Source organism: Agelaius phoeniceus, chromosome 1 (assembly GCF_051311805.1).
Source record: "Agelaius phoeniceus isolate bAgePho1 chromosome 1, bAgePho1.hap1, whole genome shotgun sequence".
Taxonomy (NCBI): domain Eukaryota; kingdom Metazoa; phylum Chordata; class Aves; order Passeriformes; family Icteridae; genus Agelaius; species Agelaius phoeniceus.
Window position 1 is genome coordinate 60379130 of NC_135265.1, and position 12518 is coordinate 60391647.

At 43.1% G+C, this 12518-nt stretch overlaps 1 protein-coding gene across 5 annotated transcripts in view; it reads right to left on the bottom strand.

Annotated features, from left to right (window-relative positions):
• Window positions 1–12518, bottom strand: part of NFATC1 (nuclear factor of activated T cells 1) — a 110110-nt gene that overhangs the window by 38457 nt on the left and 59135 nt on the right. For all 5 annotated transcript variants that reach the window (XM_054631437.2, XM_077179926.1, XM_077179918.1 and 2 more), the window contains exons 7-8: window positions 7340–7395; window positions 5972–6104 (exon numbers count right to left, since the gene is read on the bottom strand). In XM_054631437.2, the coding sequence (XP_054487412.2) occupies window positions 5972–6104; window positions 7340–7395 (189 nt within the window). The remainder of the gene's footprint in view (window positions 1–5971; window positions 6105–7339; window positions 7396–12518) is intronic.

The following is a 12518-nucleotide window of genomic DNA, read 5'->3' on the forward strand; positions in this document are numbered from 1 at the left end:
GGTGTTGAACAGGAAAATCAAGTCCTGGGTTATGCCCACTTGGGTTGCTCTACTGCTGCTTCCACATGTGGTGCAGCACCTGGCTCCACTGCTGCCTTCAATTGGACGTTTAACTGTGCACAAAACCCAGTCTCCACCGGCCAAAGCTTTCTATGTCACCTCTGTCAGATGTTAAAATCAACTGGGCTAAGGTCTGTTTTGATGATGCTACACAACATTACACCACCAGTGCTGACTTTATCCCCTCTTGCATGTGAAATCACTGGAAAGCAAGGCAAGAAGTCCTCAAAATGCTCATGCAGAGGAGTTCAATCACCAAAACTACAGGCTGGGTTTTTTTACATCTGAAGGGGAATATTTGAAAATTGAGATACTGAGAAAAGATAATTTTATACACTGGAAGTTAACTGTTAGGGGTGATCATTGCTGATGGTCAGACACAGCCAGAGGCTTCTACAGAGCACTTGTCCACCCCTGCCTTTCACAGGGCAATCACACAGGTGGACGCTTTTTCCTGGCCTTCCAGGTGAAGATGGAGCACCACAGAGAGGCAGCGTTCTTCATATGCCTCTCCTCACAGATCAAGACAGACTATGTGTGCAGGTCAGATGCAGCTTGCTGGGCTCTGTGTATCTGCTGAAAATGGATGTCACCTGGATGAAGTGTGGGCAAATGCACGAGGCATGGGCAGCTCCAGTGGGCACCCAGCACCTGCGGGTGTAAAGCTGGTGAGTGCAACACGAGCCTCCTCTGCTCCTCCACAGACCTCCCATGGCTCCTGGATGGGAGTGGAGGGGCTGATACGCCCAGTGATGATGAACTTTGTGATTGTCATAAATGAGAACAGGACTCTGACAAAACCTCACCTGCTTTTAGTTACTCTGCCAAATGTCAAAATTAACAATCAGCCACTGAGTAGCCAAAACGAAATAAACTGTGTCAGTGTATAGTGTAAAAATGAGTAACTGTGATTCCTATTTTCACCTAAAATAAAAGTCCTCTGGGGCCAACCTTTCACCTGTCCCCTCTGTTGACCTGTCCTGCCATGTGCTGGCTTTGCAGCAGTCCACATGCTTCTGGGGATGAAAACACCTCCAGCAGGTCCGAGGCTCCAGGCCTGACTCAGCCACGCTCCGTCCCCTTGTTGAGGCACTGCTGAGGTTGTATTGCACCAGCCACAGGTTATGGTCCCTGCACAACACAGGCCCTGCATTGGCCCTGCTCCCCCAGCAGCCTCCAAGTCACCATCGTTTGCATAAAGGACTAGGGTAATAATTTTGCCAACCTCAAGCAGGAAACTTCAACAAACACCGAGAGGTGAGAGGTGTCAGGAGATAATCAGCACAAGCCACATGCTGTGTCACATCAGAGTGGCAACACCGTGCATCCTCATTTCTGCTAAGGGGCTGATGTCATCTTTGAACTTAGGGAGTGAGGTGTGGGCGGAAGGGCTGAGGTGAAACAGAGGCATGGCTGCTCAATGCAGCCGTAAGCAGTGTTGCTGTACCCATCTGTATGGTGGGCAGGGGATAATTTTAGAGCAGAGGTAGTAAGTCAGGAGAATGCTGACAACAATATGCTATGGGCAGCACACATCCTTTCCAGATGTACACCAAGGGGTGGTCCTGCAAGGAGTGGGGAGTTGGACTTAATGATCCTTAATGGGTCCCTTCCAACTTGAGATATCCTATGATTCTATTCTACAATGTTAAGAGCTTCACTTCTGTGCCGCTGGGCTGTAAATCACAACACTGAGGCACATCTAGTCACCACAGGCAGGCTCTCAGCACAGCTACACACCCACAGATTCAAAGGACTTCCACCAAGTCACTGTGGGCAGGTTTTCAGAGGAGCTCAACATCTTGAAGACTTGTGCAGATGACTGCAGGGAGGCAAAGGAGCTGCAGAAAAGCTGTATCTGTGAGTGAAGGCTGTGCAGTTGGAAATCTGGCCCTGTGGGTAGCAAAACGCATCTCAAAGTAAAAGTTACCCAGAATATCAACGCCATTTTAATAAATACCAGAAGCAATGAAATGATCTTTTAATAATGCTTTGACAATTACGAAGCCTGACAGAAACAGAAACTGGAAATACTTTATCATCAACTCTTTGCAAAAGCGTATTTTTCATTCCAGTAGAAGAAACACATCAACTTTCCTTTTTTCCTTTTTATTACATATTTCCTGGACAAACTAGCCTGTCTTTGGTTAGTCAAATATCACTACTTTATAAATGAAATTCAAAGAAAAACTTTCCTGTGTTCAACATTCTTGATATCAATACTTGTTGAGTAACAGAAAACATAGAGAGCACTCGGTCCTATCTGCAAAAATAAGTTCTTGACCACATTTCCTCTATTTTTTGTACCTACTTAAAAGAAATCTAAACAGACAGAAATCTAATCCTTATCATTCATTGTTTAAAGTCTTCTGAGCAGGAGAAGTCCTTCAGCTTTCTTAGACGAAAACACAGGATTTGGAATCACAGCATACATGCCTGTGTTCTTCTTCAGACTCTCCGTGTTAGTTTAACCCTGAAACGTGGTTTTCCAAAATGTTCTGCTGCATGTAATGGAGCTGCAGAGCTCCTTGCACGGAGCCACAGCAGTGGAGGCACTTTAAAAGCTGAACATCCGAAGGCTCTGCTCAGAATCCTGACTGCAGTGTCTGGTCCAGAGCCTTTCTCCTCAAATTTTGATGGGATGTGGCAATGCAAAATGCATCAGTACTTACCATATGAGCTGCAGGAATTCACCTGTGCCAGAATGGTATGGAAACTACTTATATTTCTGTGCCAGGCATGTCTGTGGAGGAGTCTCCAAGAGCCTACAAGCCTGCAGGCTCCAGGACAAAACTGATATGCAATTGCTCAGTGATACGTATCATTGAAGTAACACTAAAAAAATGACATTACAGTCATTTCTGTAAAATATAAGCTAATAAAGCATTCAGGAGTTGCTCAAATTTAGCAGAACAGTAAATCAAAATTTCAATCAAAAGTGGATTATGAGTTCTTAGGTTTACAGTCTATCCCAAGCCAAAGACTTAAGCAAGCCCATTTTCAAGATCTTGGCTCCTTTTGCAAAGCATCTACTTTCTGTTTTGCTTTGTTATTTAAACTTTTCATTTACAAAGCAGTAAGACTTTCATTTTTACAGCAGTTTTTTTATTTTTGAAGCAGAAACTCATCTTCACCAAGTAAGTCCCTGCTCTGCCAAATACTTGAGCTAACAGAGGGAAGGTACAATCCTGCCACATCTCCGCAGCATGGGAGAAGCCCTAAGATGGCGAAATAACACTGCTGGAGATGGCAGCTTATGTTGGCTGCATGTCACAGAGCTGTACTCCATGGAGATGCTATAGGACCATCCATGGGAGGTGGGATGAGTGAGGTCACGTGTCCCTGGATCCACTGGCTGTTTTCCCCTAGGGAATGAGGAGAAATAGGAGCTACAGGAAAAACCCCCTACTGCCCCGCAGTGGGGGTGGGAGCTGCACAGCGAGCCCATGGCTCTCCCACTGCTCTGCATGTGCCCACACCCACCCCAGGAGCACAGCCAGGGGGTTCACATAACATTTAGGCTTAAGTCCATATTTGGTATTTTGCTTTAGCACAGTCCAGTTGAGCTGTAAAATATATGTCTGATGTGCATCATGAAGCTTTTTAAAGCTCCTTCACACAGAAATACCTGCAAAACTACAGTAGGCACTGAAATGCAGCATTTGATTAGTCCTAAAGCACAGAAGATTAAGAAGCAGTTTACAGGATACTGTCTCATTTGTGTAAAACCACATCTTACACTTCATGATCACTCTGACATTCGCTTGTCAAAACCCTCCACCTTGTCTATTTGTGAGATTTGTTTAAACGACAAACAAAGTGCAAACAAAGTGTTACCTGGGCCAAAGTCATGCTTTATCTCATCTACATTTTTTTACACTGATCACCCAGTGGTTCTTGACTCAGGTAATTTTTTTCTGCATGAGCTAAACTTTGGTTTTTTACAATGCCTTGAAGCAGTAAAAGAATGTTGTGACTGAAATCAAATGAAGCCTAAAATGACTCCTAGAAATACAGCAGCATGAATGACTGATTTAATCACTGTACGTGGTTTCTAAATACACAGCAAAGGTGATTGTATCTATCTTTGAAAGGCATGATGGAAAAAAATACCAGCCACAAAAGGGCAAAACCTCACAGCTGTAACACAGGCATTAAAACACATGCTTATTAAAAACATACTATACTATTAATTCCGATGATTGCAGAAGCACATTCACTTTTACCACTGCTATGGGTGAGGCTGCAAAGAATGCAACATGTTTTTCAATTACCTACATGCACATATACACATGTATTAAGAGAATGTGAATGGAGAACCAAATAGGAATGGAAAGAATATTTACTTGGAATACCTGTTTTCCTTTACCCTATCCTGGTGTTACATTTTTTCTTTCAGGTTTCCTCTGAAACACTGAAATGAAAAGATTTCACTTGAATTTAAATTGGTGCAGCAGACTAAACAAGATGCCTAATGTTTTCAACAATTACCATAATTAAAGATGCCTTTGCAGAATAAAGCCTAGGCTGGTTCCCTGTTGTCACTAAGTCTGCTGTCACTAGTATGTATTCCCATCTCTTCGCATCAATGCTCCAAACACAGAATAGTGATAGCATAAGCCAATTCTGCAGGAGTGCACACTATTCCCAGGGTTTAGAATACAATGGTAAAAAAAGGCCTATGTAAAGGCTGGAGGGAAGATGCTGCCTAATCAACAGCAGCTAAGAAGAGGCTTGAATCTGAAATATTTATGAGGGTAACTTCGGTGACAAGGCAATACCTGATTGCCTCTACAACTGATTTTTGTTGCTGAAAAGTGTTGTGGAAGAGAATAACAACTCTTTTTCTTTCCAATTTAAGAGATGAAGAGTTTTTAAATGTACAGACATCCCCACTGGGAATGAAGTTTGCATAAGTAGGCTGATTCAGTGAAGCATAGCTACACAGAACATATGCAATAAGCACTCTGTTGCCATGTCAGGTTTCCTGTACTCTTATTTTTAATTTAAGTCCCAATAAAAGTGCATGCATGCTAACTGGGTGAAATTGCAAATGTGTATTTTATGGGATTTCACCTACAAAAAGTTAGCGTGTCTATTCAAGTCATGTGATGTGACTTGAATATTGCTTTGTTGGTATTTCCCACAGAAGGATTATTTTCACTTGGAAAGAAAAGCAAAGCTTCATAATTTTTTTCTAATTCCTTTAGCTTCCCAAACAACAACAACAAAACATACAGCTTTCTTTTCCTACTTTCCCCCAAAGAGTGCTCTTGGTAAAAAAAACCATTTCCATGCTTGGAATTCAGCTATCATGAGTGACTTTATTTTCACTTCACAGCTACCAATATAAGCTCAAAAAAAAATGGTCACACATTTCTGAACATTTCCCATCCATGAAGCATTTTACATGGAGCACTCTGATCTCTACCCGCGTTGTCCATCTCAATTTTCACCCTGTGCAAGGCAGCAAGGTACGAGATGACTGCAAGAGGAATCCACACACCACCTCCAGCTCAGAGCCCAGCATGCTTAAAATATTGTGGTGTGAATTTAGAAATGTTATTTGAATGCAATTTACCCTCTGGGGTTAGAAAGTCAGACCAAGGGTTGACCATAGCTTAGCAGAGAGCTCAGTGCCGTCACAAACGTCTGAGTTTGTGCTGCGGCTCTTCAGCTCCCAAAAGCAGAAGTCCTTGTTCCAACAGGTCTCTGCCACCGATACAAATGGAAACAATCTGCATTGTCTCTTGTGCGGGCAGCAGAGACAAAGGCAGCTCTCCTGGATTTATTCTCACTCTCATAGCACCAGGTATATTTCCAAAATATTTGAATTACTAAATACTTATTAGAACCATGTATGATCATTATCTCACTTTTCCTAGCAGAGATAAGGAATTTGTTTTGTTACCATTAGCAGGAAGATACGTGAAAAGCTGGTACTGGCTCCTCTTTCTTTTCCCGTTGCAGACATAGAAGTTGACCTGAACAGGGCTGGTAATTCTCTGATTGCGGAAAGGTGGTATCTCAACCACCAATGAATTCTGCAAAAGCAACAAATTAGAAAGTCAAGGCACAACTAAGGCATTCTAGCTGTACAATAGTATTGAAAAGTTAACCCCAAGAAGGAAGAGGAGCACTCTCTGAAGGGAAACTGGTGGGCTTTGTGGGCAAGGATGGCTTCCCACCAACCCTGGCGTCCTAGTCCAGGACTCTAGAAGTAGGGAAATTATTTTAGCACGGCTCAGATCTTTACAAAATCACTAGCCCTCCCTTCTTCCCTTTGGACAGAAAATATGATACTGCATATGGACAAGGCTCTATCCAGCTTGCCTCTGTCAAGAATCTGGGACCACAATCAAATTGTGGTCTCCAACTCAGCAGGAGAAAGCACAACGCCTCAGTTGGCAGGTCATCCCTGATATATCTGAACCTAACAATATTTCCTTTGAAAGGCATTAGGACAGCATTACTCAAATATTTCCATTTTCCACAGTAAAAATATATATTTTTATATAACAATTCAGGGAGTTTTAAGTATGCTAGCTTCTGTGCATGGGAGAGTCACTGTTGCAAGCACATCTAGTGCAACACGAAAAAGGGCTGGAGAATGTAGATGATCTTCCACGGCCAGAAACCAAATACTCCAGCATGGGGCTAAGGAATTACTTAGCTTCTAGGGCATCAGCTCAGACATATGCACAGTGAATCTGCTATGACCATCAAAACCTCCCTTGGCACTTTTTGAAAGAGTAATGGGGAATTCTCTTCTTAGCATTTGGCCTGAATTCAGCTGAGATGTTTTAATTGTTTGCCTGCAGTTTTGCAAGTATTGCATATTCCTGCAGACGTGGGATAGAGGACGTACTTCCCACTTGGTGTCATGGCTGAGAGAGCCACACTTCTCCTATGTGGATCTCCTGTGAGGGGACTCATGTTTCTCCTGCTGAAGAGAGAGGAAAGCCAAGGAAAATGATCAGAAATTGCTTTGGGAGCAGAGGAAAGAACTGACCCAGCAAGACAAAAGATGAGCAGATGGAACTGGCCCATCCCAGACAATGAAAAAATATTTTCCAAATGGTCTCTCCTACTTTTGGGATAGCTTCCAGCAAAGGCTTTTTACCCCATGCTCACGTTAAAGAAAGATTTCCAGGAGGGGAGGCCTAAGTACTTGTTCTGTTTCAGTGCCAAAGCCTTGGAAATCCCTCTTAAGTAACAGTGCTGGAGAAGGCAATATATATTTTTCATCTTGATGTTAAAATATTTAAGGCAGACTTACTGGCTTGCACATTTCTTTGTCGGTTTTGGCTTCCATTTCCCACACATGGTGACCATCTAAAAGACAAAAGAAAAAGATATCTAGTTCTTTCCTTTTTTCCTTTCCCAAGCCAAGAAAGGAACAACTTTCACAAAAACAACCTCTTTGAAGGGGCACTGCCTATGTGAAAAGGAGCTCTCACAACGCATTGCCCAAAGTGTTGCCCAACTGAGAGACCATCTGGGTCACCTGTGACAGGAGCCCCTTCAGCTTTTCTGAAGGGAAGAATGACAGTTCAGAGTGCATGATATCATGATAGGGGGGAGCCACTGGGAGTTTGCTCTGCCACTAGCCTGGACAAAATATGCAACTGTTCTACATCTCAACTTGCTGAACTTTCAGACAACAATACTTCTACTTATGATGCCTTTTGAACACTACCTAGGCTCTAAGTCATATTCAATATTAATACTAAACAATACAAAAAGAAAGCTAGCATTAAGGAAGATACTCAGCCATGCAGGATTTGATTTTAATATACTCCTAGTCTGGCTTGTCATAATTCTGCTACTTGGGTCAAAACGCAAGGCCACAGGCTTGGAAACACAGCTTTAGACTCCATTTTGAAGTTGGTTTTGTTCAGCTACAGTAGTCCCACTTCTGGAGCTGTTTTTAGTGGTGTGTTGGGTCCTCCAAATCCACTGAATTTCTGTTTTCAAGCAAACACAGATTTAAGCCACAACTATAGCTTTTTCTGGGAATGTGTCTTTTGAAAGAAACTGGCTTTGTCTGGTCATTTTTCCTGCACGTTACTGATACAGAAATCACTGGAAAACAAGGTGGGCTTTAATTTCCTTGCATCTTCAGACCTCAATAGGAAAGAAATGAGAAAAATAATACAGAACGTAAGGTTTCCATTCTGCCGACCTAGAAAAACACAAATGAAAGGCCATAAACAGACTGGATAAGCTGTATAAACTGTATAGTGGAGAAACATGCAGCTTCACAAGTCCCACCACTGTCAGATGTTACCGAAATGAAGGGGAAACGGACACTTATGTCATCTCTTTTGTACATTTATTGCAGCACTGGGACATGCAAATGCAAATATTAGTTATTTTGAACTTCATCACATGGATGTGGGCTTGCCTTAGAAAAACAGCCCTCTGAAAGGTAAAAGAGTGAATGGCACTTTTTCTTTTCTCTTTGCTTTCATGGCCAGGATGGAGGTGACGCAATTAGAACTGCCTGATTTATTACAAATGTCTGTAAATAGTATTTTTGTGTACAGCTGTCCTACTGTGAAAGGAATGCTGCTGAGGGACTATCCCTGGCGATTGTTTTAATATCCAAACCCCCTTTCTCTTAAATGTATGGAAAGAAGTACAACATGAAGGCTGAAGCACAAATACCACAGTGAATTTGGCAGGTCTTCCCATAGGAAAACAATTAGCAGATCTACCCTCAGTTTCTTCCTACATTTTAACTTGTGATGCTGGAAGAGGAATCCCTTTAATTGCTACTGCCACGTTCAGCTGCAGGGAGAGCAGGCACAGCCAGACTTGAGAGTCTCAGTGCTTGAGAGTCCTTAACGATGCCTTTGGAGAGTGCCAGAATTGAAGCAGGCTTCTTGGGAGGACTGGCGATCACTTCACAATTTATCCAACAGATGCTTCCCCTGGGCTGTCAGTAGAAAACCCTGACCAAAATTCAGCAAGCCAGGACACATCCCCTGTCTGGGAGCAGCCTCCTTTATCTCCAGCCTCTGCAGCACTCCCTCCTTGCCCCTAATTAATCCAATCAGCTATAAAGGCAACACAACGCTGTGACACTATCACACATTTTGTGAAGTGTAGAAACTTCTGCTTTGGAAGGGGTTTGCTGGGCTCTTTTTTTTAAAAACCTACAGACATCCAGACTAGTAGTTAACATGTGTTCAATTTGCCTTTGTAAATGGATTACCAGAAGTTCAGTATTTTTGCTATGTTTAATTTGTGCTTTGCAAGAGGACCGATCTGATTCAGGTTTCTGGTTTTTATTTCCTGCCGATACTTCAGGAAAATTCAAAATGACTCCATCTCCAGCTATTCTTTCAATTATTTCATGCAGCACTGCCTTTATGCATTTTTAAAATTTTTATGATGACAAAAGGAGTTTGTGTACAAATATTTTAGATGCTGTAATCTAAACTATTAGAAAAATAAAAAAATCAGAGCTGTGGCTTGTCTTTGGAAGCTAGGAAGAACAATACAGGTTTTGCTCCAAGAAATTCCCTCAGGACTGTCCAGACCATTGGCAACTGAGGGGAAACGGAAGAGAAGGAAGAAGTAGGGAATAGACAACTCATTAACAGCTAGTGACATTTCATTAAAAAAAAAACACAGGGAGCAAAAGTTGTTATGAAGCAAGAGACCAAAAAAGAAAAAGAAAAAGAAAGACAATTCCTCATATTACGTCTGGTGAACCAAGAGGGAAATCTCAACGCCCACAGACTGGGACCAGCTCCAGGAGGGAAACCTTAGACCACTACGTCAACCTTTTACAGTAAACATGTTTTGCAGGTTTAAACAGTTCAGCTGAAATTAAAAAAAAGAAAAAAAGAAAAAAAAAAAGGGAATAACGGCTTTGGAATGGTTTGTGTGAGCCCTAAGCCTCAAGATAGTCCATCTATGCCGGAGAAAGTGGTTTTGCCCCAGTGCCCATCCGTCGGGGAGCCTGGCGAGCAGGCGGGATGCCGCCTCCTGTCAGTGTGTGCTGGAGGAGTGAGGGCTTCTCGCCCACAAAAGTTTCCATTGTACGCCTGCCACATCTGCAGCAGCGCGCCTGGTCTGGGCCCGAGGCAACTCCCTCCTGGCCGCCAGCCAACCCAAGTACACCAGAGCAATTTATACCTTTCCAAAATGCAAATAATTCAAATTACAGACATAACACAAAGCTGAAGCAGACACATTTCAGGCATTCCCGTTAAAGTTTGCTCTCTGGAATTACCGTACCCAAATGGGCAGTTGTTATACAGGGAGGGGGGGCAATGGAGTCAGGAGAGGAAGGAGAGGAGGAGGCACGAAGGAAAACAGAGAAAACATCTTTTCCAAAGGTCTTATTTCAGTCCCTTTCATTTCACTATTTACTTTTACAAAGTAATAAGAAGTGTCTTCTCCAAACCAAATGCCTGGCTTTGTTTTGGCATTTTTAAGATTTATAGTGCAATATTTTGAAGAGAAAGACAGTTCTTTATACAGCTAAAAAGTTGGGTCAAGGTATTATACTGGTGTCTTACATTTTGTGAGAGGCTTTTTTACCAAATGGAAATAAACCCAAAACATCCATGCATTGAATGGCAGGGCAGAAGCCCTGCAGAGTCCCTGGTAGAGTGCCCTGCTCCCTCACTGCCAGCAGCAACAGCCATTAACCCAACAGAGCTGAGGCTTCAAGGGGGAACCACGCATGGGCTGGATGAATGATCCTCAAATCCCTCCTCCTCCAAAGAGACAGCGGCAGTGCTGGGGGAAGGAGAAGCTGCTCTCACCTGTTCTGCACAGGCTGGAGGCTGTGCTGACAGGTGGCCAGCAGCACTACTGCCAACTAAGACACCAGGTTGGTCAGGAAGCCTGACATTTATAGACCCATCCCTGTTATTTATAGCCATTCCTGCTTCACCACCATCTGATTCTGCCTTGTTTTCTTTGTCACTGTGAAACTCAAAGCACCTGGGATTGCTAATGACGAAAATGCTGTGAACCCACATGTAATGGGGGTGGATTTTCAGCTCTGCAAGGCATAAACACCCTGTTTTAACATGGAGTAGCTGAATGGTGAATGGGCCTTTGTAGCTTGTAGCCTGCTCTTATCGGCCACTCACTCCAGCCTTGAAGGAAACTGCGCACAAGTCCAGAAGTAAAAATACTCTAATTCATCAGGGAATTCCCTGCAGTATGAGTCACCAAGCGGCTTCCCCACCACACCCAGCTACAAGATTTCCACATAAAAAGGCACTGTAAAAGGTCTGTTTTAACACAGAAGCAGGGCTGAAAAGTAGTTGTGTAAATCTAGCAGATTCAGTTATTCACCCACAGAGCCTTGCAGATCACGGCATCCAAATTTTCCTCATGGAAGAGCAGCACAAAGAGCTGTGAAGACTTTTCAAAGACATTTTTGTAGCATCTTCCCCACATCACTGCCCATCCAGAGAGATCCCCTGGGGTTTCTAGGGCTGGATTTACCTTTGTGTCTCAGGGAACTGCAACCATAGCGTCAGAGGTTTGCAAGCTCAAAATAATCAAACCACCAGCATAACTTTCCAAAATGATGGATTGCAGAAAGGGGGAAGAATATACAAATGCAAAAAACCCTAAGCTTGGAAACTCAGGAGGGTATAACATCTGGCAACCACTTAAATCTTGCCTCTATGAAATGGGCATAATGGGAGCGTTCAGATATATTTAAGTGATTCCACTCTACTACAGGAGATTAAAACAGTCTATAGTCTTTAGTGGACCTGTGTTCACTTGAGATATGAGAAGAATAGACATCATCTAGGATTTCACTGCCTATACACAGGGTACATTTTATATTCTTCCAGTCTGTGCTTCAACACAGTTTGACTGCACTGGCTGCACTGTAAATCTGTATTTAAATTCATATATTCCAAGTAAAATGGTGAAACAAGCCCTACCCTCCCAAAGGAACCCACTACTTGATTAATGTGTTGTGAGATTACCCTGAACAATAATTCCTATGTTACAGCCCAGATTACTTTAACATGTCCACAACAGGCAGGGCACAGATGAAATGCAGAGTCACTTTGAAGTGCTGTGCAAAGGCTGTCTGCCCTCTTATTTGGCTCTAACAATGCATATTTAAATCCCTGAGGAACTAAGAACTTGAAAGCTTTCAACTTGCACTGCTACCCTTCTCCCCTGGTGAGTGCCCTCATGACACTGAGAGGACTGATCTGTGAAGACGTTCAGAAGGAATGGATGGGTTTCTGTGCAAAGAAGAGGATGAAGACTACGGCAAAGTCTCATCATTCAGACTTAAGAGTTATCCAGTTCTCTGCAGAGATGCCATCAGCTTCCAGGGGAAGAGCAAGTTGGACTGGCAATGAAAGAGGCAAGGAGGAAGCTCTGTTGCTTGGAGGACAGCACTCCCCAGGGCAGTCCTGGGCATGACCCACTGGCACTGTCTCACCAGCTGGCACTTG